The 27,665-nt window shown below is 38.4% G+C and overlaps 2 protein-coding genes across 11 annotated transcripts in view; one reads left to right on the plus strand and one right to left on the minus strand.

The window, feature by feature from the left end:
* The window catches only part of LOC149651137 (tachykinin-like peptides receptor 86C), a 139,445-nt gene that overhangs the window by 65,482 nt on the left and 46,298 nt on the right, over positions 1–27,665 (minus strand). The gene's annotated exons all lie outside the window — the stretch shown is intronic.
* The window catches only part of unc-5 (netrin receptor unc-5), a 104,533-nt gene that overhangs the window by 14,580 nt on the left and 62,288 nt on the right, over positions 1–27,665 (plus strand). The window contains exon 1 of one of the 5 annotated variants that reach the window (XM_089847946.1): positions 19,124–19,779. The exons of the other annotated variants lie outside the window; for them this stretch is intronic. Within the exon in view, the coding sequence (XP_089704072.1) occupies positions 19,683–19,779 (97 nt within the window). The 5' untranslated portion in view covers positions 19,124–19,682. Of the gene's footprint in view, positions 1–19,123; positions 19,780–27,665 lie in introns of those variants that run through there. 5 annotated transcript variants of the gene reach the window in all.

Consider the following 27,665-nt stretch of genomic DNA (forward strand, 5'->3'; position numbering starts at 1 on the left):
ATGACATTTTCACCTCTTCGACAGAGATGAATGCCGGATGACCCTTGACCAGACATAAAATTGTCAACAAGGCGCATGCGTTCCTCTACTCTGTCGAGGCCATCAATGTCAAACCCCAAAAAGATATCCTTAATTAGTAGTCCCTTTCCAGATGGCTGTTGTATAAACCGCCAAATACTTATCTAGACATTTTGAAGTTTACTTAGATAATTAATATCCATTACGCGTTTCCTCCATATATTAACCATTGCGTTAACAGAAAAACTTAACCATCCTTAAGTTAACTGCTGGGCCACACAATTAGTTCACAAAAACGTAAGACAGCATAAAACAAATTTGTTTATCATATTTGTTTCCATTATCTTCGGGTAACCCCTTAACTGCGCTTCAGATTTTATATCTATGAAACCTAATGAAGCTCCAAATGCGAATTTCCAGCGTCATATGGCAACCTAAAATTAGACGAGGCCACATCTTACGTATCATAACCCTGGCTAAACCCATCCCCCAAAATTTCTCATAGGGAGAATGACATTTTGACGCGTATCAGCACTCGAAATCAAGCAACGTTATTGCGCCCTTCATCCGTAATTTTTCTATACGACAGATCCCATCCTCTTATAGTCCAAAATAGGCTATCGTATAACCAACTCGAACGCATCGCCGAAGTATATTACACTCTTGGGAGGTACAGTATAGCAGAATGTATAAAACAATCCAACCAACTCGGATTCTCGTTTCGCCAAATTTATGGTCGAGGTTCAGTTCGAATGAGGTTAGCTTTTAGTTACTTGGCCATATACGAGGGAAAAAAAATGTAAAATATTATACAACGCTTGTTCTCTAAGTTATTAAAAAAAACCGGCACTCCCAAGGTCCTGAAGAGGATGAGTGATATTTGGGGCAGCTTTTATAAGTTAGTTAAGAAGTCCTCTCTCTAGGGCCAACGGCTAAGAAAGAAAGATACGCAACGCACCAGGGAGGGTGTCACGAGGGGTGAACCCGTCCCAGGAATTTTCGCGAAGACGATGGGGTGCTCTTGTATCTAGCAGACTGCTTGGCGTACCATTTCTAAGCGCCAGATCCTTCTGGAATTTTATGTACGACAGTATACCAAAAAGGATTCCCGCGCAATCTACCCTCGTACAATTTTAGTCGCAGCTGCCAGAGCTAAGAGAGATTGTAACTCCTTCACCCATAAGCTGAAAGATCTTAAATATCCCGGGTCCTACGTTCGCGGGCTGCTGGGAATGTAATTCCGCGAAACAGTCCCGCATTTTCTATGGCTGGATGCAGTTGTTGAGGGAAATCTTTTAGCCTTAGAATCTTTTAGATGGGACGTGTACGAATCTACGAATCCCTTATAGCCTAGTCCGTGCCTGTTGGTTCCTACATAAAGCTTTGGTTTTTGAACCTACTAGCGCGGGACACGACCCTACTTTACGAAAAATTTTTTCCTTACTTGTTTTCCATTTTAGGCTTTCACAAACATTTATTTTTCCCTGCCTACTGCTAGCCCCGTTTAGTGTATGGGTGTACGTTTCCGCTTAACGTTTAAAAGTACGCGTGTTTCGTAATGAAAGATGGCTAAGATTATAAGAGGGAGGGTTTTAACTCGCTACAGTCAGTCTAAAACGTTCCGACGTTTTAGAAAATGCGGGATTCTCTCTCTTGGCCTATAGTGTTGTTTGTATAAAATGGAATGTAGAGTTTTCCAACCGCAATTGAAGCTGGCACCCATGGTTTAGTTTCCGCATGGGGTTATGCTCCCTAACGTTTAGGGTTAAAAGAATTATCTTTTCATAATACAGTTTATATTTTTGGAAAAGGGGTACCTTCTAGGATAAAATATTTGCGTTTGAGTTCGTTATATTTAGTATGAAATGCAGAACTTTGAATTTGCGAGCAAATTTTACTGAGCAATGCTTGTCTCGTGTAATTTAAAGTTTCGGTTACTTTCTAAATACAGAAAAGACTATTTCTCATATTTTAATATTACTTTTGTTCGAGCGCAATTAGCGAAATAGCGACTGAAAGTTGTAAAGCGTTAATATGTAACCTGGAAGAAAAGGTATCTTTTTCTTAGCGCGGTAGGATCACAGGATTATAATGAGAACAAAAGTCTGACCACCCACTAAAATATTCAAAAAAGAAGAGCGAACCCTTGGTAAATCCTCATTAAAACATCATAGGCAAAGACCCTTTCTTTCCATTATCCAATCCTTTGCTATGCTGAATCGAAAGAAGACCCCTGGCAGATATACATATATATCTTTAAAATTGGTTTCAGAAAAGTTTTTTCTTTCCTTTTTCTTCGGAATATCAAGACGAGCTTTATATCCAACTTTACAAGAATCACTTGGATCGTTGGGAATCCTGGGTTGGTTGCAGCCTTTTCCCATAACGCCACTATTTCTTCCCTTAGTATACGCTTGCTAGCTCTTTCGATACGAGTATCAATTTGGGGTCTTTCGTCTAAAGTTAGCTAGCCCTTTTGTATCGCGCAGACCTATATATATAAGGTTGAAGGGGGGCGTGTGCCATGGGTTCGAGAAGAGGCTTATAGTTTTATTGCGAAGAGCCATTAAGCGCTCAACCTCAGGAAATGGACGGCGGAAGACGTAAAGTTCGCTTCTTCCCCGCGCTCATCCTTTCGTCTTTACTCTCGTGGCCCTTTCTTTGCCAAAATCCTTTTCCTTTTCTTCTATTCTTATTCTTTCAGAGCACTTTTTTTTCCTGTTCTTATGCATATATATATAGGTCGAGATCTGAGAGCCATAATGTCATAAGTTCCAAATAATGCATCTTAAGGTTTAGTTACTATTTGGTAACCTACCAAAGAACTGAACTGAATACAGCTTTAGTTTTAGCTACAAATTATTACAATTGTATGTACTCAATTCCAAAACGGAATGAAAATATATGAATAAAATTGGCATACATAACGCTCTAACTTTAACCCATTTCGGTCTACAGTTAAGATCGAGTTTCTATGGATAACAGGGAATTCCATGACACTAATTTAGGGTTGTTACCATCAGATAAAACGTTATGTACTTCTCTTGAACAAGCATCGACGAAGTTACAATTATTTGCAATGAACTAGGGCGGTACTTCATAGAGATAAAGCCAAAAAGATTTTCTCTCTTTTTTTCCCATGCAGTTCTTTGAGAAAGAAAGAGAAAGTAGTACATTTCTTCTTCGATTTTGATTACTTATTCATTATTAATACAGGTTGACTTACTCTCTCTTTTCTTTACTTACTTTCTTTCTTATTTTTATACATTAAAGGCTTGCTTTTTAGTTTTACGAGTTAGGTTATAAAGAAAATGGTTTTTAGAAAGGTGTGGTAAGTTAATTTGTACAAAAGTACAAAAAGGCTTTTTACTTTGCTGTAAAACTATATAGAACTTCTTCGGAAAAACTTTTCCAAACTTAGGCGTAGATATAATTCGAAACAACTATACAAAATATCGACTTAAGTTAGGTACACTTACATTTACCTTAATGGAACCGCGAACCGCAGCTCTGTAATTGAATTTCTCAAATTCTCATAATATTATAAGGCGAATTCCGAAATAACCCAACGTTACGAATTTACGTTTTATCTCTAAATAACCGTGAAAAATCTAGAAAAAAAATATTAATTAAACCTTTGAACTTTAAAACTGTACTTGAAGTTCTGCACTAACGCTAAGCCGAGCTCTACCTATTTCAAAAAATTATTATTGAAGAAAACAAGTTTCGAAACGCAATACTGCTAACACGCATGCTCTGAAGGTTTAAAAAAAGTAATTTTTATAAAATCCTCCCTCAATATTAAAAAACATTGATTTTATCTTATAGGCTCCCTATTCAAATCAAATTATGCCATGGTAAAAAAATAAAAAAATCAACTAGAACAAAATGATAACACGCCGATATTCGTGCTAGTTTTAAAATAAATATTATAAACCTTCCTCCTAAAAGTAAAAGTTCAATCATAAGGTCATAAGATATGTTCCATAAGTTTGTAGCTGGTTACAACATGAAGTGATTGAAGTAGGTTATAGATTCGAGGTAAAGTGACGTCTGGTGAGGCGCTGTCAAAGGCTTAGTAATGCAGACTAAACAGGAATCGATGAACTGCAAAATTAACACCGAGTGTAGGACTTCAATTCTCGCTTGTCGTTCTCGAACAAGCTCGAGCTGTAAGTCTCTTGCATTACGAAGTATAAATACTTATGGAACATATCTTTATGGTTGAATTCATTCCGTTTTCCATCATGCAATGGGTTATTAAGGGTCGTTAGCGCTTTTTCAATCTGGCCTTGGACTTGTAGATATATTCCTCCCATCCTTAAATATTTTTCTTTTAAAATATACCTTTCTATTTTGTAAAGAAAAAAAGAAACGAAACGGAGTCACGAAATACCGTGATACGAAACTGAAGGGTCGAACCCCACTTATTATGATTACGTAAAAAGGTTTAACAAATTTGGTTCCAGGGTTAAACTTAAAAAGAAGAATAAAAAATTCCGTATTCTACTATAGCTTAGACTGCAAAAATAAATAGAACGTGCAGGCATATAGTTCTACGAAGATATTTCAGCGGGAACTTGAAAGAGTTTAGCGTCTTCAAGAGGGAATTGAGAAGGACTGTTCTTCGAGGCTTGAAAGCATTGTGGCTAGCTGTTTCGTACTCCAGATTGATTTGCTCTTGGCGTTTAGTATAATGCGTGTTTCTGATAAGTCTGCCATAAATTTGGGTCGAACTGAGTGGTAAGTATCGAAGAACATGCGGGGTCATGGGCTCCCAAACCTTGATTGGCCCCTGAACAAGGAAATAAAATTTGCTAGTAATTAGTAGCTAATAAATTAGGTTTAATAACATTCTTAGATTGAGGACTATTGAAGGCGGAGATGTCTTCCTAAACATGCGTGACTATTGCCTTGTTTTAGGGGACAATCAATGTTTGGGAGCCCATCTTCGTTCTCCTAACAATCTTAGACACTTTGCACTCAGTTAGGCCCAAAGAACGCATAAACACTTTAATTTATGGTAGACTTATTAATTTATGGTAGACTTATAAGAAGTACACCGTTTATACTAACGGTAGTATCATAGTTATATACTGAAGACTTAGATGGTACGGACTCTGATATATTTTTGGGATATTATAGAGAAGGTTGCGTGCGAAGGAGTCTTTCTTACACGGTTCGGTAGCCCTTGAGTCAGAACTTTTCTTTTTTATTTGAAAAGGGGGATATAAGTGGATCGTAGACACGAATCGGGGGGACTTTGAGAGTATCGTGATTTAGAATTTTCTTTGTTTTATATCTATAGAGTATCGTGTGGTTGTTGAAATTTTGTAAAAAGATTTATTTCAACATGATATGATAAGACGATTAAAATTTGGGTCTCGTACATAATCCCCCTGGACATAATCCCCCCGGACAAAATCCCCCTATTTTGGATTTGCCAAGACTTTTTCCCCCCAATTTTAGACGTGTTTGTACAAAATCCCCCCAGAGAAAACGTCCAGGACAAAATCCCCCAAAAGGAAAACTGTTCAACAAAATCCTACCGAAAGGATCATTTTATTGAAAATCCCCCAGATAATAGGCATTTAGAAGTAAAGGTAAACGGAAGCCCAAATCCAAAGATTATCTTTAATAATAATGCAAAAGTATAATTCACAAGAGTGAAAGGTATTGCAAACAATGTTCCTAAACCAAAAGAAGTAAACAACTGATTTTGTTTTAACTTATTTCCAAAATTCCAATATTTTGGAAAAGGCGGCATTTTATGGTTAGTCAGCAATATTTTGGAAAAGGCGGAAATTTATGGTTAGTCAGCGATATTTTGGAAAAGGTGGAAATTTATGGTTAGTCAGCAATATTTTGGAAAAGGGGGAAATTTATGGTTAGTCAGCGATATTTTGGAAAAGGCGGAAATTTGTGGTTAGTCAAAAATATTTTGGAAAAGGCGGAAATTTGTGGTTAGTCAAAAATATTTTGGAAAAGGTGGCAATTTATGGTTAGTCAGCGATATTCTGGAAAAGGCGGCAATTTATGGTTAGTCAGCAATACTTTGGAAAAGGGGGAAATTTATGGTTAGTCAGCGATATTTTGGAAAAGGCGGAAATTTGTGGTTAGTCAAAATATTTTGGAAAAGGCGGCAATTTATGGTTAGTCGGCAATATTTTGGAAAAGGCGGAAATTTATGGTTAGTCAGTGATATTTTGGAAAAGGCAGAAATTTATGGTTAGTCAGCAATATTTTGGAAAAGGCGGAAATTTATGATTATCAGCAGTATTTTGGAAAAGGCGGAAATTTATGGTTAGTCAGCGATATTTTGGAAAAGGAGGAAATTTATGGTTAGTAAGCGATATTTTGGAAAAGGCGGAAATTTATGGTTAGTCAAAAATATTTTGGAAAAGGCGGAAATTTATGCTTAGTCAGCAATATTTTGGAAAAGGCGAAAATTTATGGTTAGTCGGCAATATTTTGGAAAAGGCGGAAATATATGGTTATCAGCAGTATTTTGGAAAAGGGGGAAATTTATGGTTAGTCAGCGATATTTTGGAAAAGGCTGAAATTTAGGGTTAGTCAGCGATATTTTGGAAAAGGCGGAAATTTATAATTAGTCAGCGATATTTTGGAAAAGACGGAAATTTATGGTTAGTCAGCGATATTTTGGAAAAGGCGGAAATTTATAGTTAGTCAGCGATATTTTGGAAAATGCGGAAATTTATGGTTGGTCAGCGATATTTTGGAAAACGCGGGAATTTATGGTTAGTCAGCAATTCATACTATTTTCTCCATCATTGGTTCCGCTTTTTCTCGTAGGGGGAATACTACTATTTTTACTACTATCCTACTAAAAAATTTCCACTGTGGAAAACGACCTATAAAATAGGAATGACCCCTGAAGGGTTCGTCTCCAAGGTGGGGATTTCGTTCCGTAAGCGGGGGATTTTGTCTCCAATTTGGGAGGGATTTTGTCTTCAGTTTTGGGGGATTTTGTCTGCAAATGGGGGGATTTTGTCTTATGCCCATTTGGACGGGGGGAAATTTTTGGGGGGATTATGTCCAGGGGGATTATGGGAGTCACCCTTAAAATTTATCGATCGCTTATGCGTAGCTCTCGTTCAAGTTTAGCAGAAAAATAGGTATAAAGAATGTACACGCACGATATAGAACTTTTGCAATGATCGAAGCATTGACTCGCAATGAGCAGCATTCACCCAAGCTTGCTTTTAAAAGCATTTTAAAGATTAAACCCACAGTTCTTTCACATTAGAAAGAAATATTTTCTTAAGCACATGAAGTTAATTGACCAATCAACGTCAATCATGGCCATGGTCCTTATTGTTGCGGATCTTACTTAAAAAAATAATATAAAAATTTTTGCCAATGTTCGGCGTTAGTCATTTTCTACTCGGTTTTAAAGAAATTTTTAAAAAATTAGACTCTCCCAGTATTATTCCCGCACGCTCGAAGCAATTCTGGTTCGCCGCGGTGGGTTTAAGAAAAGGGGCACATCGCGTGAAATAATACATAATCGAATCCCCCTAACTCTTATTATCCACGGGCCCCTACCTCGTAAAACGACTTTCTAAAAGCTAGCGTACGAATCGTGATAGATGCTGCCGCACGAATTTCAGCTCGGAAAAGGTTCAACGCGAACTATCGCAATTATTTCTTTACGCCAAGTCAGCCATCATTCTCTTTCTTTTTATACTAAAGTCTAATTTTAGGCCGTCCTGTAAAATTGACCGTCTTCCCCCGTTATCAATTGCGGCCTCCAAATGACGTGGGCTTGAATCTCGAGAGTATATTTTTGCGCCAAAATCCTCACCAATGCCGGCTTTATAAAATACAGAGGCTATAGTCAGTCGCCGCCGTCGAGTCTACTCTAATGACTATAATTTTCCTAGAGGAAGCTGCCGGGTTAGTGCGTGACAACCGGGGCCATTCTTCGGTCCCGACCATACACTACCATGGGCTATTGTGGCCCCTCTCGAGGGAAACTTTTGGCTGTAATCACCGCTTTAAATTGATGCCGAAATCCGAAAATATTTAAAATAACGTGTTTCGTCCGCTTCTAATTATTAGGGTTACACGCAGAGCCAGATCATTCTCTTGGAATCTCAGAATCTGGTGGATTGTGCAGCACTAACGCGCCAAGGTCAGCTTAAATGAGACCTAGGTAAAAATTCGCCTGTTTGGTTGAAGGGTCTCAACGCTGAAGATCTGCCTGCCATCTACAGTAAATGGTGGTGCTATTAGTCAACGCCATCAAAGATATCATTTTAAAGAATAGATCGAAGCTAACCCATGACACTAATGGTCTTTAGTTCCGTTTGTTCCAATGCGAATATTTAGAGCAACACAAAGCTTTCAGGTATACCCGACACTAAAACCATTGGGGCTATGGTAATCTCGATAAAAATAGATATATATTTTTTAGTCATTTCGCTATGATTGTATTATGACTAATAGATACTTAGTCATCAAGGTATAGATGAGATCAGAATGCCCCTTCCCAGACAGGTACATGACACAACCCAACAACTCTGACACCGCATCCATATCACGCGAGTGTGATGCACCACATAACGAACGCTTAAACGGCCCTAACCATATTTCATAATGACACAATTCCACGTAACAAACCATCCAGCGTCATATCGTAAATTATTAAATACTTAATGAAAAAACAGTTGGTAGGGTTGAAAGAGAGAGAGGGGAAGGGGAATGAGATATAGAATTTTAACCGGACCATTTTTGTGGTCGGGGGATCCTGGGATTCTCCGTGGAACTTGCCACAAGTCGTTAAAGGCGATACGAAAGCGTGGATTCTTGACATTTTCGAAATGTTAACGCGAATCATCTGTACCGTTTCGAGAGAGACAGTGCGGGTCCGGAATCGCTTCGTGAATAAGTAATTTCATTTCCCAGGAGAGCCAATAACCCCCTAAAATTCTCATTCACGCGAGCCTGAGGTGCCAAAGCTGATTGGAATTGCTAATGCAAAAAAAGGGAGGCATCTCGAAAAAGTATAAGATGAACATTAACTTTTTTCTTCTTCTTCTTTAACGCTCGATTTGAGAGCATTCTTCTGGTTCTTACGTTCATACACCCCTTCTTCTCTCTCTCTCTCTTTTCTTTGTAAAAAGAAAAGACGAGGTAAGGTATGATAACTCGATTAATTTGACGATGAAGAATTGTTTCTCGGGCGTCACGGATAGCGTTCCTATCCAATTTGCATTAATTTATTCCAGTACGCGAGAGAGAGATTGCGGCTTTGACATCTTTTTTTAAAACAACAGGGGTGTAAAGCCGCTAAGAAAAGGCTTGGCTCTAAAATTTCCCTTTCTTTTTTCTTATCCCTTGCAGTTCTGGTTTTTCCCTACTTGTACACGTGCAATTAGGAGGGGTTCTTGCATCTAAAGTAGCAAGACTTCAGGTCGCAGGGCGTATTGAACGTTTATAAATATATATTAATGTGTTTGGGTTGCAGATTGCATCGGATTTCTTAATTTCGTTTTGATGCTATACAATTCAAGGCTTGATAACAATATTGGACCTTTGAATTTCAGTTTTGCAAAACTTGAATTATTTACAATGTTATTCAGAGACTGGGAGACCCTTATATATATATCTGAGATATGTGTGGTCTAAGTCTTCCCGGAATTGGGTCGAAGGCTCTTTACAATCGCAACTATCTACTTTTGTCTGAAGTGGACTTGAAAAATTCCTCATCCAAATACTTCTTTCTAGGCACGAAACTCGTGCTCCTTTACAAGGACATCATCCATTGGATCAGTTCGATCCTTAACCATTCTTTATACTTGACCCCCCCGAGCTTAAAGGGGGAAAACCAGAATCCTCTTATGGAAAACAGGCAAAAGGAAAACTAGCGCGAAAAGAAAAAAAACCCCCACCGAAGAAAAGAAATCACGAAATGGTTACGCTGTAATTTCTTTCGTTATTCGTCGGCCTTCTTTATGGGGAGATGGGTACTACTCGGAGAGATTGTGGAAAAGATGAAAAGAGCAAAAGTAGAGGGTAAGGGGAGCCTAATAACGGTGTGGCCGGTGGGTAATAGTGGCGTACAGCCTCGATATCCACCTTTTGCTTGGTTCGTGGATCTGACGGCTTTTGAAGGATTGGTGGCCTTCCTCCAAAGGGCATCGTCGCAATTATTACGCTGGAATGCGCAGCCTGTCCGAAACCGTAAAAGAAAGAAGAGATACGCGTGGGGGGGCGTGTAACGGAAGGGGGGCTGAGATCACCCACCAACTCTCTAGTTGGAAGAGGATTGTGGAGAGGAATCGGATTAATAAAGGGCCTCCATTATTGGCTCAAGGTCCCGGGACGAAATGGTTACCAAGTTATTACCGCTTATTCTCTTTTCTCCATGCAGCAACGGTAATCTCACTCGTGCATGGCCGTCCTGGTTCAAGCTTATACTCATCTCCCCCCCTTTTATCTTTATCTCTTTTTTTGGCCGATTTTCTACTCCATCCAGGATTGTTGTTTCTTTGAAGCTGGCGACGTAATTGACGCGTGCTAAGAAGAAGAGACAAATTCTTTCAGGATATTTTGGGTTTTCTTCCCCATATCTGAGGTTTTTTCCCTTTCTATCTAGTAAGGTGGCTCACTACTAAAGTTACAATTCGTTTTATTTCCATTAATATATAAACTGAATACAGTGGCCTGACTGTTCTTATCGTTGTTCTGAAGTAAAAAGGCACTTGCCAGATTTTGAATTTGTTCGCTATTAAAATTAGTATTCGTTCGCGTGAAGCCAGACGTAGCAATTTGTCGCGTGATTGGAAACAAAGACCTCGACCCTAATTCACCTTTTGACTCAAAATCGTTTAGGCCGATTGAGACTCCTCGTTTTTTTGGAAACGGTATCGTGCGCAAAGTCAAGCCCGACCTTTAACGTTAGAAAGATCGCCGGAGTGTCTAAAGAGCCTGTAAGCCTCGTTACCAATAACTAGCCTAATCGCTCAGGCTAATGGCCAGCGTGTAATTAGGGCAGTTCAGCCTCGTCGATAACGAGAAAGTAGATTGATCACGTATACCGTCGTTCAAGCAACGTCCAGTTCTTCCAAAACAAATTAAAACCCGAAAGAAAGTCCTTGCTCAGTCACTTTTAATGGGCCAACATTAATTTGCTGCAAAGTAGCAAAGGGTATAGGAGCGCAAATAAGATTTCTAAACTAATCAGGCTATGACTACAAACATTATTTAGAAAACGAGACTTTCCAAATATACAACTTCATCCTTCATTTCACGATTTAAAACTAACATCCATTATAAATAAAATATAGAGCTGTAAGAAAAGATTATGGAAATCAAATCGTACGGAGGATTATTGTCGGCGTGCGATGATAATTTGCGGGCGTCTCAACGTCTGCGGCCCAAAAATAAAAGAAAGAACATAATTTTAAGAAAGAGATCAGAGAGGAGAGAGAACATAGTCGGGCAGATTTGTAGAAACTCCGGGGTCTATGTAGCGAAGAAATAATGTTACCCTGTAATTTTAACAGTCCAAAATTACGATTTTGGCGCCAGCGAAATTCTCGTTTTGAGAACTGTGTAAGAAAAAATGTTTTGCTTCGCTTCGTGAATCGGGATAAACGCGAGGGGATGATGCTTGTTTTGTAAAGACAAGGAGAAAACATATTAAGGTTTTTTTCTAAAAAAGCAAATTGCCGTGGAACATTAGTAAGGTTATTATAATGGAGCATGCAGCACTACCGCACTATTCGAGGCGAGATTTTTTAGGATAATTTCAATTGCAGTCTGTGGAACATATCAGATGATTATGGGGTAGAGATTGATATTTGCGTATGGGCAAGCTCCGAACTACCTTAAATTTAAGCCGATTAACGTGAAATATGGTAAGAAGGTTCATTAAACCCTAAATTATAGCCGCCATCTTGTAAAATGGCGCCCATAAAAGTAATCAAAACTTCTCGAAACGATAACATGTAGCAAAATTTGAAGATTTTTGATTTAAATTCCACGTTATCTTGTAAAATTCTTATTCCTTCACACAGACCATTAATAAAATTGAAAGGACAAACGCAAAAACATTGTTAGTCAATTTTGTTTTTCTTTTTTGAAAAAAAAAAACCTCGTTATATTGTCGAGAAAACCGCGCCTGCTGGTCTCCTAATCTTTCTAGAGTGTTTTGGTAGGCTATTCGTTTTAATTTTTATTTCTTGAGTTGGAAAAAAAATAAAAAAATGTTAGAATTTTCGCTCTAAAAGATGATGGAAAATTACTTGGGACCGCATTTCTAGAAAGATTACAACGTAACGAAAGGAAAAAAATAAAAATGTAACGAAAATAAGAAGACGCTAGCTATAATCTATTAGCCTGAAGCAGAAACATCTGAGATGTAGAGAGAGAGAAAATGTTTCACGCACGACAGCCACTTTTCAAATTGCAATGCCTAATTCGAGTTACATTGAATGGAAAAGAAAAAATGTCAGATACTATGTTCCTTTTTTTTCGAAGACGAACCAAGATGGCATGTTTTTTTAAAAAAATAAAACAAACTTTGGTTCTGTTTTGGACTATACTTGGAATTTTTCAAGAAAAAAATAGTTTAATTTTGAATTAAAAATATTTTTTCCAATCAAAAAAGATAGCGCTAATGGATTTTAATTAATCCTGTATACGGAAGTTGCGAAACTATTCTTAAAAGTAAAACTTCGTGAATATTTTAAATTTTCCATCAGACGCAAATTGTAAAAACAAAACATATCGCTAAGTTGAAGTAATTTTTTTTACCAAAGAGTAAACTAGAAACATTCCCATGACTAAATCTATATTACTCAGAGAGTATCTTCTTTTCGACTAAGAACAAAATAAAGAAACCCCTGGCAAATATGGAAGAGAGCCAGACAGACATCGGTAATTACCATCGGGCGCAAAAGAGGATGGCAATTTATATAAACCCAGTGAATTTAACAAGAATAACATTTTCTTTTTCCGAAAGAATTTACGAGCTTAATTTTCTTTTTTTTTTTTTGCTCTCATTTCTAGAGATAGTATAAAAATATAAATCCACTCGTAAGATTGTATCATTTTTAAATTCTTATTCGATTCTCTTGATGGAAACAAATAATAGGGGCCTAGCTAAAAATTTATTAGATTCTAAAGAGAAATATTATCCTAGTCTAGTCTAGATTATTCAAATAATATACAGCGTGTTTCTGATAAGTCTGCATCCATAAATTAAGAGGGGATATTCTTTGGGAAATCAATTTTGAATCGAAAATGTAACTTATATCTCCATTTTGTGGAATTGTGGTCCGGGTTACTGTTTTCAATTTAAGATTCAAGGAGTATTTTATTGATTACCCCTTAAATTAATTAAGACAATGATTTCTAATTTAATTAATTAAGGGGTCATCCCTGAAACACTCATCAAATCATAACTGGAAAACAGTGTCCCTTAGGACAAACAAAATGGAGATAGAAGTTACATTTTCGACTCAAAATCGATTTCCCAAAGAACATCCCCCTTAATTTATGGCAGACTTCTCAGAAACACCATGTACACCATAACAATAGAAAATAAATCATCATTTTTATACTATATTAATAGAGGCGTAGACCAGACGCTTTGCCCCAATTTTAATTTTGAAAACGGCTGCTTGAACCCAATTTCCGAGGTCAAAAACGTCATCCCACATACTCCCGCCATTTTTCAGGGGCTCCACTATTAAAGTGATGAGCCAGATGCAAAGTATCAATTTAATAGAGTTACGATATAGTATAAAGACAACCGGAAATGAAGCTTCAATCAGATAAAAGAATAGGATCGAGCAGAATCTTTCAGGGAGAAATGAGGCTAGGGAGATTCTAATTGCACCGTGACTGATAGAGCAGGAAAAAATGTTCGTTTTCTGTCATTGCAAAACGAATAAAAAATGAGTTTGGATATGTAATATTTTTCATTTCATCTAGGAGGCCTCTGTTGTCTCTATAGTTAACGTATCCTAGCTCCGACGAACGCGGAATTCTCTTCACCACTTCCCCTTCTTCCACGCTTTTAAAAACCTTCTTAAAACCTCGTGTTGCCGTCTATCAGAAGATCAACTTTTGGGAGAGTTGAGAACATCGAAGTTTCAATCGTCGGCTCACTCTGTTATGTTCCTAACTAAGAGCACGCGCGTCTTCCGCCTCAATCTTGCTCTCGCGTTCATTCTTTCCGAATTTGACTTTCACAACATCAGTTCTGCATGCACAACCGCGTGCAATGATGACGCAAGGTTGCTTACACGTTTTGCTAAGAGTGTCCGTCAAGAGTGCAATGTGTCTATTCACACGAAATATCAGTCTTATCGGACTAATCAAGAGTCGAGAAAAATTATCTAAAACAATATTGTTAGGCTTCCCGGAAGTTGGTCAAAATCTATTTTGAAATCTCAAAAACCAATAAATAAGTGAATAAATGCAAATTCAAGTTAAACAACACTCAAATTTTGGAAAACTGTGGCAAATTATTAGTGAATGGGTCTGCACGATCGAAGGCCATAGAGTATTTTGGCAAACATTAATGGCTATTTAGAGATAGGGATTTTTTGGGATATCAAACAAAGTTTTGGCCCACTTCCGGCAGATGAATATTTTGTTTTTACTCTCGTGGTCAGGTAAGTCCATAATTTCGCGTGAATAGCTATAATGCAATTGCACTCAACAATATCAACATATCTGATTGTTTTCTACTTAACATATTGTCGAGAAGGGCTTTGTATACTCAAAATTCCGTGACATTGAAGTTATTTCAATTTAGAGATACAAATGATTATCTTTGCACTCTCACTCGACTTCTTGTTTTGTTAAGTTTTTAAAAACAACTTAGGAAGAACGGAAGAGATTTCAGTGTGTGGGAGCATGCAGGGAGTGCTGGGAGAGAAGAAGAAGAAAAAAACTGGCATCTTTACGACCCTCTCCCATATAGCATGCACGCGAGGCATCTTCCTGCAGTCTCGCTCGGTTCTCTCTTCTCGATTTTAGTTTTAGAAAACGCATCCATCAAAGGGCCCTCACTCAGCTGGTTTTCATCCCGAAGACTATCTTCCTTTTCCCATCTCCATTATGCGGTTCCTCTCGACTGGAGCCAATTTTAATTGCAACCCTCCCTCCGGCCAAAACTCTCCTTGGCCCTTGACGGACCGCGCGCTGACCCTAGCTTCGCCCCAGACTCTTCTACAAACTATGACCGCCCCCTGTAGTCTCCCCTTTCCATTTCTGAAGTGTTTATTCTAAACCTAGTAATGTTTCGTTTCTGTACTAGACTTTTAAAAACAGCCCTCAAAATGTACCGTAACTTTGAATTAAAGTCCCTGCCACAAAAGAGAGTAATATTTAACAAAGTACTCACCAACAAGAGTGGCCTAGCAACAACCTTTCTGACCAAAACAAAAGTTTCAAATAAAATATTTAATTTACACGGGTCTCGGTTGAGTTACGCGAAGTTTACCTAATGTAAGTAATAATCGATTATTAAAAATCGATAAAAGTAAAACATCACCGTTCAGAACTCGCAGACTAAAACAACCGCTCGCCGTACACCAAATACTGTGATTTATGTTAAAACTTAAATATTATAAAAACTTTTTTATATAATATTTGTTTTTTTTCTCTAACTTTGCGCCTAATCTTTCCACTCTACTTTAGTCTAGAATTGAAGAAAAAAAATTAATACCCTTAGTGGGAATAAATCAATCATGTTTTTTATAACGAAACAAATTTTCGGGCGAACCTGATCGCGAAGCCAATTCAAGCAAAACCTTTCTCACAAAAAACATAATGGTTAAAAAAAATAAAGAAACTTTTAAAATCCCCATCTCTAAATTACCTCACAAAAAAACCTCTGCAAATATGTTAGTAAAAAAAAAGTTTGCAACTACACTTATAAGAAAACTGTATCCCCAAAAGACATATCCCTTCGCGTAAAAAAACGTATTCTTATGGTTTTGGTTGCTATGAGGAGTAAAAAACCTCCCCACAGTTTTTGAACGACTATTAACGTAGTTCTTGTTCCAGTTCAATAGTTCTATCAGTGTAAAAACGAAGGGGGTAAAATCCGTGGCATGGAAGACGTAGCGAACGTATTACAGAAGGCGCACCCATACCATACCATACCATGCAACCCCTTCTACGCTATATAAATAAATGGGTACAGAGTTGCGGGGGGTGAGGAGAGATAGAGGGAGAGAGAGAGAGAGAGAGTTGTAGCTTTCTTCGAGTTACGTACGGATATAAGGTTGTAAGAAGGACCTCCGGGATTTGGGGAAAAGATGGGATGAGCGCTTGTACCAGAGTTTATGGGGTTTGCTGGCCACACAGACCTCGGGGGCTACACTCGTTTCTAAGACGATTACCCAGCTGGTCTACTACTAACGGGAAGATGGAGAGGTGAGAAGCTCCGAGGCATCTATACATACATACACACGTGTCTCTCACGCGTCCCTTACTCTCTCAGCGAGTTACCATTGGCTACCGCGTACTTTCTTTGTCTTAGGCTACATCATTACGGTACTAGTTCCAAGTAGAGGGGGTTGAATTGTCGAAGCTTAGATGAGAGAAGTGACGACTTAGAATGATGGGCTTTGTTCCGTGAATTAGTCCCAGTTATTGGAGAGTACAACCTTACCTCCAGACATAGGCAGAGTCTAGATAAAGCAACTTCATTTAACGATCTAAGGAAATGTACAGGTATTTTGTGCGCGTTAGATATTATTATATTGAAGGTTGTAAGTCTTCAACTTGTAGGCCTTAATGTCTATTTTAAGAACGTGTCTTTAATTTTTTCACTATGCTAATTTTCAGTTCCAGGGAAGGCTTAGAAGTAAAAATAAATAAGAAATTTTTAATTGCCCCTGTAAAAATGTTTCACGTGCCGAGCATACGTGGGTTGGGAAAAGCCACCATTTAGGAGACTCAAATCCAATGCTATTTACCATTGTAAGTACTTGCTCGTACCACCTCGCTCATTTACAAATAAAATAAGCAAAAAAAAAGAAATGTAATTAAATTCGAAATATTATTATAAACACCATATCTGTATAAATCGAATGGAAGTATTAAGGACTGAAATTATATTTATATTTAAGGAAAGGTAATCAACATTTTCGTTCAAGTCAATTGGCACAGTCGCGTATAGAATCTCGACTTTGACTTTCGTGTCGTTAATGAGTTTTTTCAACTCCCCTTCGTCCCTTATTCAAATAAAACTAAGTAAAAATATGCTAATGCAACATTTATCTACGTATACCCTATACCCACTAGCGTGTAAATCGAGTTGATGGTATTTCAAACCCTTTTTATTAATAAAATAAAGCTAAAAAATGCTGTATATTCCATATTTTCATTTTCGACGGTAAATAACAAGTCGGGGCAGACGCAAATAATCGAGCTGCTTCACCTGAGACTACACCGAAGTATCAAAAACCTCGTCTGAACCACTACATTTACGTAGTCTCTCGATATTCATAGCGAGGGAAGGGTATACTCTTTAAAAGGTTTTCCCGTAGGTTTTTCCAATGGTATTTTATAGCTTAGCGACCAGCATCTGGGCCTCCCCAAAAACCCCTTGATTTCCATTTACGACGTATTTGGGAGCTTACAAGGCGAAGGTGGGGCAGACTCGTTGATACAAGCGGGTAATTTATCCGGCTCTAGATCATTACGGTAAATAACGACAGTCAGACACGGTTCGCGAAACACATGGCCACTGGTGGAGCAAAGAGAACTAACAATGGGAGATAACCCAATAACAACAACTACCCAAAGGTTTGCGTTAAGTTAGCAACGCCTATCGATTATGCTCCTTGGTTCTGTATATTCTTGTATAAATAAGAACTTAACATTCTCTCTGTAAAGTAAAATAGCATAGAACTTAGTGAACCTGCGGGTTTAAGGCGAGGCAACCGATAACTTTGAAAATTAAGACAAAAGCTTGGTAGTAATACCAACGGTTGGTAAAAGGAAGCTTGCAGGTCCAGTAGCGCATGGCCAACCGTGTATCTTAATCGTTTACCCTTTATTTTAACTCATTATGTCTCGACCCGCCCGCAGTTTCCCGTGGGATCGGATTTCCTTATTAAAATATACAGCTTTCGGATGTTTTGGCCTTCTTTTCTAAAAGGTCCCCGAGCCTAGAGAACCTTGCTCGGAATTTCAACCAAAGGGGATCGACACTAAGGTGCAGACAACCTGACGCCGCGCATTTTATTCTAGATTTTTACGCGACAATTTACTTTTTGGATTTGGTGAAACACGTCGTCAGACGAAAGAACAAAGTATATAAGTCATTTGTTAGGCCTTTGTACAATGACTCCACGCATGCAGAGTGCATGAGGACAATTGTACTATATACTGAATAGTAAATAGCTACTTTTCGTAATATCGTAACTTATTAAAGATAATCGCGTCGCTTTTTTACTTTCAACGAAACAGAACGCGACTGGAATATAAATGACAGCTTTCAGAATTACGGACGAGTTTTGAAAACATTTTACATGACGTTTCTCGTTTATTGACGAGAAGTTTTAAACCTCTGAATTTTTACTGGACCTAGCTGGTTCAGTTTTCCACTGAAGGTCATTTAAAAATTGCAAATTAAGAGCCTTAATTCTTAACTGCCCAGTAGTTGAAACCCTAAATGATGTCCCATCAACTATAAGGCAGAAAAAAAGGCGAGCTTCGCAACTTAATGATGACACTGACGACGTTTTAACCCAAAGCGTAACCTTAAGGGGCTTAACTGGCTCACACCCTGTACTTTCATTTTGAAACTTTCATCTTCATCTCATTGTCCATAAATTAAAGCCGTGTTTACTAGCAGCTCCTCTTTTTTTCTTCGCTTTTAATATTAAGAGAGTTAACATTAAAAAAGAGGTCATCCCTTCGATTTTATCATTACGACGTACGCTTGGGTAGGCTAAGAAGCGGCAAGGGAAGGAGGGAGGCAGGCAGGAAGAAGAAACAAGTTCGCTGCGGAAATCTGCTTCCACAGAGACGAGACTCGGTGTTGCCGAAGGAAGCCGTTCAGAGGCGTTAGCGTCGACGCCAACCGAATCCACAACAGTTTCTTCCCCTTTGGACTAGTCAGTCAGATGGTGGGGAAAGGCATACTGGGAAAACTAGCCTGAAAGGAACGATCTCCACCAAGTCCCATTACTGGCAGCCAGTTTTCTCCAATGCTTTTGCGGAATACCAGACCAGAGAAAAGACCGTGCTAGCTAGCTAGCTAGGCAACCACGGTTATCGGTTCAGAAACACTCCGATCTTCGCAGAGCTCGGATGTTTAGTTTCGGAGGCTCGTGCGAGCACGTTTCTGCTTAGATACCTTTGACTCGTAACTAACGTTATGTAAGCTATACAGTAAGCGGATGGATTTTAGCACGTGGACACGATAAAAAAAGAGCGCCAAAAAAAGAAAGGGATGTTCTTGACGGCCAGCGGTTTTTAATACGAGTGCTAGGGTTATACCTGGCTTCTTCTTATCAAGATGCTAGCTTATTGTGCGGGCTGAAGGTGTTTCTTTCCGCCTTCCATCCGTTTTACGGCCTCTCTTCGTATATTGTGTGATATTTTCTTTTTTAAAGAAAGAAAGAATTTTCCGGCTAAGCTAAGCCACGCCGGCTATTTACTTGATGGATAAAAGGCTAGCCATGTCTTTCCGGAAGGCTGTTTGCCTTCTCATCATTTTCTTTCTAAAGAAACACGTTAACGGCTTCACGGCTCATGATGGTGAGAATATTTTTTCACTACTACTTCTTCTATACCCATACCCATAAGTAAAATGGGTTGGGCATATTTTGGGAAGCTACGCTTTGTTTACAAGATAAATTGTTACTATTCATCAAATTTTCCAATTAAGTTATTAATTTTTACATCATCCGTGCCTTCAAGGGCCATCTGGGTATTGTTGATCCTATGTTTTAACGTCTTTGGAATACGTATTAAAATTTAATAATGCCCGAGAGTGTACGTGAAGTGGTATTTAAAGTACCGAGGAGGTCAATAGGCTAGACTAGTTCCGTCTAGATCCTGTAATCCCACCACCGTCAACACTGAATGAGCTGCAAAATGACAGTAGATGAATTGTAAACTGAAGGAGTGATTATTGTTGAATATTCCATTATAGTCCCTTTAGATGGGGCCCATGTAAAGACATGCGGGCACATACAATGCTCGATCGAGATACCAAGTAAAAAACCCTCCTCCGGATACCATAGTCCTATCCGTACCCGCAGTTTGGTACAGTAAGATACGAATGGAACACGAACCCATCGCAATTTTCACCCCTCGGACCCCTACAGAAACTGTAGAAGAGCATAGAGGGCTATGGGCGGGACAACCAGCCCAGAGGGAGCACGGTATATTGCTCTACCATGAGATGAGATGAAAAATGGACCCGCAGCAACAGAATAAGCGAGCATGAGGGGGGACTGTCCCGCGGTAAAAGAAAAAAAAATAACATCCGATGGATGAAATTGGAGACCTCTCTCTCTAAGTGTGTCCGATGTTGGGATTCTTCGACCCATTTTTTGGGGCGATTTTTCACATTTACTGAACGAAATTACCGTTCTAACATAACCGCAACGAACCCTGTCCTGGGAACTCATTGCCAATGACGCAAGGGGTTGGATACGCTTACCGATTAAATAAAAACATTTACCATTATTTTGTAAACAAGGGTGGATATGGGTGTCCAAAGCACTTGGCTTGCCTATTTTTAAGTATAACCGCAGTATTTGCAATAGTTTGGGACATTGTTTTTTAAATATATATTTTGAACAAGTTCATAGAAGTGTTGGGTCCCTCTGGATGGCATGTATTCTGTCCAGGATGGGCAAGGAGCCAAGATATGTCCCATGGACGGTTTTTTTACGCTTCGTCGAACTTTGGGTCCTTCCCTTCCACACAAACCTTTGCTTTTTTATATAGGCATTCCCTTTTACTTTAACCAACGTAAGAGGTTGAAAATGGACCGTGCCTGCAAAGTCTATTCAATACATAGACTCGAGCGAGGAACGCAGCCCGCGTAACCCTTCACTATTATAAAGCGGTAATAGCGTTGCATTCTTTTGGCCATTGATATTTTCACGATAGAAAATGAAGGGTATAAAAAAAATTGAAACCCAATATATACGCACCCCCGATAGCGCCAAAAAAAATCGAAGAGAGTGTAGTATATCCTACAATATTTTATACACTTCATATATAAAAATCACGCATGCGTGAAAAAATATTAAAAAAATAAAAAAAAGTTTTCCAAAACTTCTTACCACCTTTCCGGCGTATGTATTAAGAGTATATTACTTTTTTCTATATATATATATATTTATATAAAGTCTATCACAAAACGTATATGAGGTACGTTGCTCTTGGTTGCTTCTTTGTGGGTCAAAAATTTAATATTGCTTATAGGTACATTGCGCAGGATAAAATTGTTTTTTTTTTTTTTTTTAGTAATGTCCCCTCTGGTCCCTGGGGTAATAGTCATTCTTCGATATCCTTTATCGTAATATCCTCGGTGAAAGTAATAAGCATTGGTTAAAGTGCCAAGTGACACTGTCCGAACCGTAAGGTACTAATAGATAGATGGATGCCCATTTTTCTCTGGCTATTTTCTCTTATCTAGCTTGGCCTCTTTTTTTTTTAGTAGTAGTTGTAAAAATCGGACAATTTCTTCTTCAATATTAATTTTTTCCCCCAACGGCAAAGATCCACGTACTACGATGGAACTGTGTTTGCTTTCTTACGTTAGGTCACAGACAAGTAAAGGTTGCACCAGGACCACTTGTATTTCTGATTCTTTCCCACTAACTTATCCAGAGTGTCACCGATTGACGTAAAGGTTGCGCCAGGACCACTTGTATTTCTGATTCTTTCCCACTAACTTATCCAGAGTGTCACCGAGTAACTTCGATACAACTTTTGAAAACCCATTTCCCAGAGTTTTCCAGGTTTTTTTTCATATATGGAGTAATAACAAAGAGAGTAGTTTTTCAGAGCAAACATACTCAAACCTCACAAATTTCCCTATTAATTTCCCTGAGTTTTTTTACCAGAAAACTCGACCCTTGCCCCAGTGCAATTTTAACTAGTCTTTGGTTAAATTCTGTTAGGTAATCATACCTTCCTAGCTGTATATGTTACCATATAGGCGGAAAAGTAAAGGAGACGTCAATTTTTTTATGACTGGATATTAGTTTAGGTCGTTTCCATGGTAACGACGATATATTTGAGAAATTGAAGATGATATTGGCTTTACCACCACCACCTTACCCCCTTGAACCGAAATTAGCCCAAGCTATATACGTGGAAACTATGATCTCTTCTCTTTGCTTGCTTAAGAAACGGGGGGTTACTGTCCTCGGAACATGATTAAGAAAGGATGGTTTTAGGCCCTAGCTGGAATCCATTCTTTCCGTGATTAGGCCTTTGCTTCCACGCTTAGTATATGGGATGACCGTATTTCAGAGAATAAGGAAGTAAAGCCGTATTAGAAGATTATGGGCGGATTTTGCTTATATATTTGGGGAATTATAGGTTAGGCCCGTATAAAAAGTCAATGCGTCATACTATGACACGAAGGTTTAAAAGGTTATGACCTCAAAATGATACCGTTAAGTATTTGCTTACGGGGAAAAATATTTTATCAGTATAGTCATAAGATATGTTCCATAAGTTTATCACTCGTTACAAACTGGACCTTGTCATGAAGTGACGTAGGTCATAGATTCGAGGTAAAGCGACGCCGGTTGAGGCGTTGTCAAAGTCTTAGTACAGACTAAATAGGAAGATGGACTGCAAAATTAACCGAGTGTAGGACTTCAATTCTCGCTTGTCGTTCTCGAACTAACTCGAGCTGCAAGTCATAAACTTATATGGGAAAGTTTAAACATAAATTTTTCAAAGAATTTGTTTTACTTATTAAAATGTACGAGTTACTATCCAAACACTTGAATATATGGTTAAAAATCTATAACTCCGTTCCCACGAAACTCAAGCTGAGGTCGTTTTAATCCCAAAAACACTTTTATTTAATATATATAAAGCAATAAGAGTATATTAAGCGAATCGGACCGGCGCCTGTTTGACTAGGAATGCGTCAAGCGCAAAGTAGAATAAAAACGCTAGCGTATAAAATCATTTGCGATTGTAACGTGTGTAAAGTGCGTAAGCAGGTTTTATCCATAGACGTTCAGGCACCGAAAGAGGCCAAAAAATATACACACTTAAAAATAATTTCTTAAAACCGGCATAAGACACCAACCGAAGTTAAATATCTTAAGAAGAATCTTATGAATAATAACATTTTGCTTGGTATTAACTCTTATACGTGCCTGTACGATAAATAAACCTTTCCCTTAAATTATTCTAGTGTCTTGACCCTGCGAAAATAATACCTGTATGTGGGACCGTATAACTTAGTATTTGAGTTCTTATAATCATAATAATAATGATAGGTAAGGTTCTTTTGGAGATCTGCAAAATTCGCGCGGGAAATAAAATGCACGGGCCATATAATTAGGGGGTATAAGAGAAAATAGCCGCCTCACCCTACATGGGCTCAATTTACGGGGGTACCACTCCGGGTCCGGCCAAGGGCTGGAAAAAAAAAGATTTAAGTATATGGCAGCAAGAAGAAAATGTTCTTTTTTTGACGATCGGTCTCTGTAGGGAGAGTAAATATATGTACCCATCTTCTAAGGTGACCTCTAACTGGCTTTTACCATCCCCTCCCTCGTATATCCCCAAAAGTCTCATCTGGATATCTTCGCCATCCTCAGCACCTGTGAGGGCTATAAGATCTCCCTGCGTGCCACGTAAAGGAAAGATGAGATGTCAGCTTTTTTATCTTATCCCTAAATGGTTTTCCTTTCCCCGAAGTAGTCCAAAAGAAGAAGAAAAACTTTTAAGACGTATGCACCCTACACACAACTCAATACAAGGTTATTATTTCTTTTAGAAGCATTAGGTGTATTAAAACGGTATCAGTAACCTTATCTAGTATAAGGTTAGATCAGGGATAGATTTAATTTTAGAAGTAGGAATGGAGAACGGTTAGTATTTACTTCAGTCCGACTCATAGACCAGTATAGAGCCCCTCCCTACAACACGTAACAAAAAGCTTAAATTATCTTATTGGCTCACTTAAACTACGTTTAGATGACGTTGCTGACGGGGACGGCGAAAAATACGTAATTCCATTTTACCTCTGTCGCTATGACCCGCCTCTTCTTTCATACCCCTCCGTCCCCTGAAGGAAGGGGGTCCGGGACTTTGACGCGCGCCCACAATACTCTGTTCTCCATTCCTACTTCTAAAATTAAATCTATCCCTGGTAATACGCTAGATTTTAGATTATACTCGATCAGATTGTGCCCTAATTTCTAGACATTATTAGAAAAGAACTTATTTTCAATAAGAGCTAGTGCCGCAAATGGTTTCTTGGAAAATTGACTGTATGATGGGGGCCCCCACTTTGCGTGTATATATTATACCATTTAGATATCGATTTCGTAGGTCTATTCCCTGAAGTTCTCTGTCTGTTGGCGGGCCTTACCAAAAGGAGGATAACCTATAGCAGCTCAGCTAACGAGCGACGTTTTCCTGGTAAAGATCGTCAGTAGACTCCCGTGTTTTTTGGGGCCGGCCGTTCTTTATTTTTTTTTTTTCGACAACCAACTGCTATCAAAATCGTTTACTTGGAAATTGAAAGCCTTTGTTTTTTTCCGGGAAAGCATACGTTGTTCCAAGATTAAAGGCGCTTTTATTGCTTTCCGTACTCTCTTTTTCTTTGCAAAGAAAGGAAATTCTTTTAGACAAGCGAAGGCAATAAGCCAACTTGTGTAAACTTTTAGCGAACCATTAAACCCTTGAAAAGTATAACATGTAGAATACTTGGTTTGATCGTTGAACTATAAATTATTACGTACACTTTCGCATTGTTTTATAAGCGTGTTGAAAATATAGATATTGATTAAAATTGACTTATTTGCTATAACAACGTTTGAAAAAATTAGAATATTTTCACGAACTAATATAACATTACGTGCACTCCGAAATATTTCGAAATTAGATATTACCCAGCTAAGTTACAAAACTAACTTATAACGATTACTAACTTAGAACTCAACTCTAAACAATCATAATATATGCAATAAAACGATCAGAGAAACAGCTGCTCTCCAACTTACGAAGAACAAACTTCCAATAACGAACTTCTAATGACAATATTGATTATAATTACTGTTTCATCCAGAACGCGACCGAAATATAAATTAAACCAGAAAACAAAACTAGTAACGAAACAAACAAATAAACTAACTGACATTACGCAAGTATGGTTTGCAACCCTTCATGAAGCTCGTTTAAAATTATATCGCGTCTGTAATCGTCTCGCTAGATTAGTTTATCTTCCATTAACTAGCTCGAGCTACTTCGTTCTCCCTCTCTGAGGTTCCCGGTTTAACAGTTAAGAGGGTTTAGTCATTGTATCTGTCTGCCAAAAAATTATGCCATTAGAAACGAGATAATAGGGCTCATTTACTCTTAGCTAGACGCGTTTCTGCCTTTTTTCAAGGCACGGTGATTAACCCCTAAGACCGTAACCCGAGGCCCGGATAGAGTTTCCGAGTATAATTTTGAACTCGGAGCTGCCTTTTATATAATATCCTTGAAGTCGACCCGTCATCTATCTCTCCTTTCGGTTTCTTCAAGCTTAAACAATGCTTTTCTTGTAATAACGACGGTTTTTTTGCGTCAGTGAAGTTGCGACTAAAACTAGGGTCGAATTAGTCCAAATGTTTTTGCCTTAATTCCAACCCACGTCCGCGATTAGGGTCCCGGCCGTGATGAATCCCCGGGCTTTTAGGGGGACAGTAAGTTGAGAATTATTACTGTTGTTTGGCCTGGAATGGCCTCTTGAAGAGTAGAAACAAGTAGTTCCTCCAAATTACGACATTGGATTGGACAAAACACGTACTTCCCAAACTCCAATAAGCGCATCGCGTAATAAACCACACTTCGCATTATGATCAACGCTTGTAACAACAACTTAATTCAAAGCCAATCATAAAATAATTTGAAATTCGGACAGACAAACACAGAATTAAATTCAAAAATCTTGAAAACATTTTCAACCGAGTTCCTAACTTCCAAGTACTGACGTTGGGAACATAGGCATACTTCAGACATTTTTTTTTAATAATAAAACTAAATCTTGCTCACCAAAAATAGAAACCACGCACCCTAACAGCGCATCTAGCATACATAGGCACTCGGGCGAAATTTTATATAAGAAGAAAATTATAAGGGCTGAGTTTTCACAGATGCCGTGTTTACAATCCCTGTCCTGGAAAATAACTCTCATACAGCGTGCACCCTTATCCAATTGAAAGAGGTGGGGAGTACAGTGGACGTCATTTTTGGCACAAAGTTAAACGGCCCGTGGTCCTCGGCGTGTGTTTTACGAAGCGATACGTATGTACGCCCAGTATAATATTTATAATCCGATGAAAGGGAAACCTTACAAAAGTTGATACTTCACCCCAATCCCTTAGGGGCGAAAACCGAGGCTAACATTTAATATCTCTTGTTTACTTATGGCGACCAAAAGTTAATTCGAGACGGCTTTCGTCGACGCTTCTTAATTATTGTCTGTATAGCGCGGGCCTCTATTCGGTTTCTTGTTTTAGTTTTCAAAGTCTAACACGAACCACGTTACTTAATGACTCGCGGGTTGATAAAACTTCGCAAGAAGAAAACTCGATTCGAGCCAGAAACGACTTGACTTTGTTTTCAATTACAATTTCGCTAAAGAACAAATCACTCGCATGGTATACGAGAAAAAGGCAATTAAAATTAAAGACGCTCGGATTCCGGGGTTCCCAGTTAATTAAAAGTTTCATTTTGTAAAAATAGAATTAGCCCTAGGATTTATAGCAACTATAGTGTTGGGATGAGCCAGTATTGCAGCTTCGCTAAACCTTGTCTTTGTACGCCTAAGGGAGTCTGAATTGATTGAAAATTTTACGTATCTCATTTTCGTAGTATACTTACTGTGAAATATATACCCCGAAGCAACGGAGTCATTTGTAACATTGTCTAATATATGTAACAAGCTATTTTGATAACATAATTAAACCGATACATCATAATATCCATATATTGGAATTTCTGAATGGGAATGGGGACCGTATATTTTGAAATAACCAAGCACAATTCTAATAATTTAAAATTAAGCTCGACATATTCCCAGTGATAAATTTTTGAACTTAATAATTAGATTAATTAAATAATTGAATTATAGACACCGTGCGTGTACAGGATAACCTTTTATATTAGGATGTATAGGTACGAGACATTTTGTTAATAGCTAGCTGGAGACGACGTTCTATACAAGCACCTTCAAAATGAATAGGACCCTGGAAATAGGTCACACTGGATCTCTCCCTATAGATTTAATCGCGTTAGGGCATACAGGTCTTGATGAGACAGGCGGAACACTGGGAGGTAAAGGATGGGAGGGGGGGGGGAAGAAATACCCTAAGCCTTGGTTGAAGCGTGTTTCAAGTCAAGAAGAGTGAAGAGAAGGAAGAGGAAAGCTTGCAGAGAGAATG

Source organism: Phalangium opilio, unplaced genomic scaffold (assembly GCF_054372755.1).
Source record: "Phalangium opilio isolate 3A_F unplaced genomic scaffold, DU_Popi_V2 ptg000082l_1, whole genome shotgun sequence".
Classification (NCBI taxonomy): domain Eukaryota; kingdom Metazoa; phylum Arthropoda; class Arachnida; order Opiliones; family Phalangiidae; genus Phalangium; species Phalangium opilio.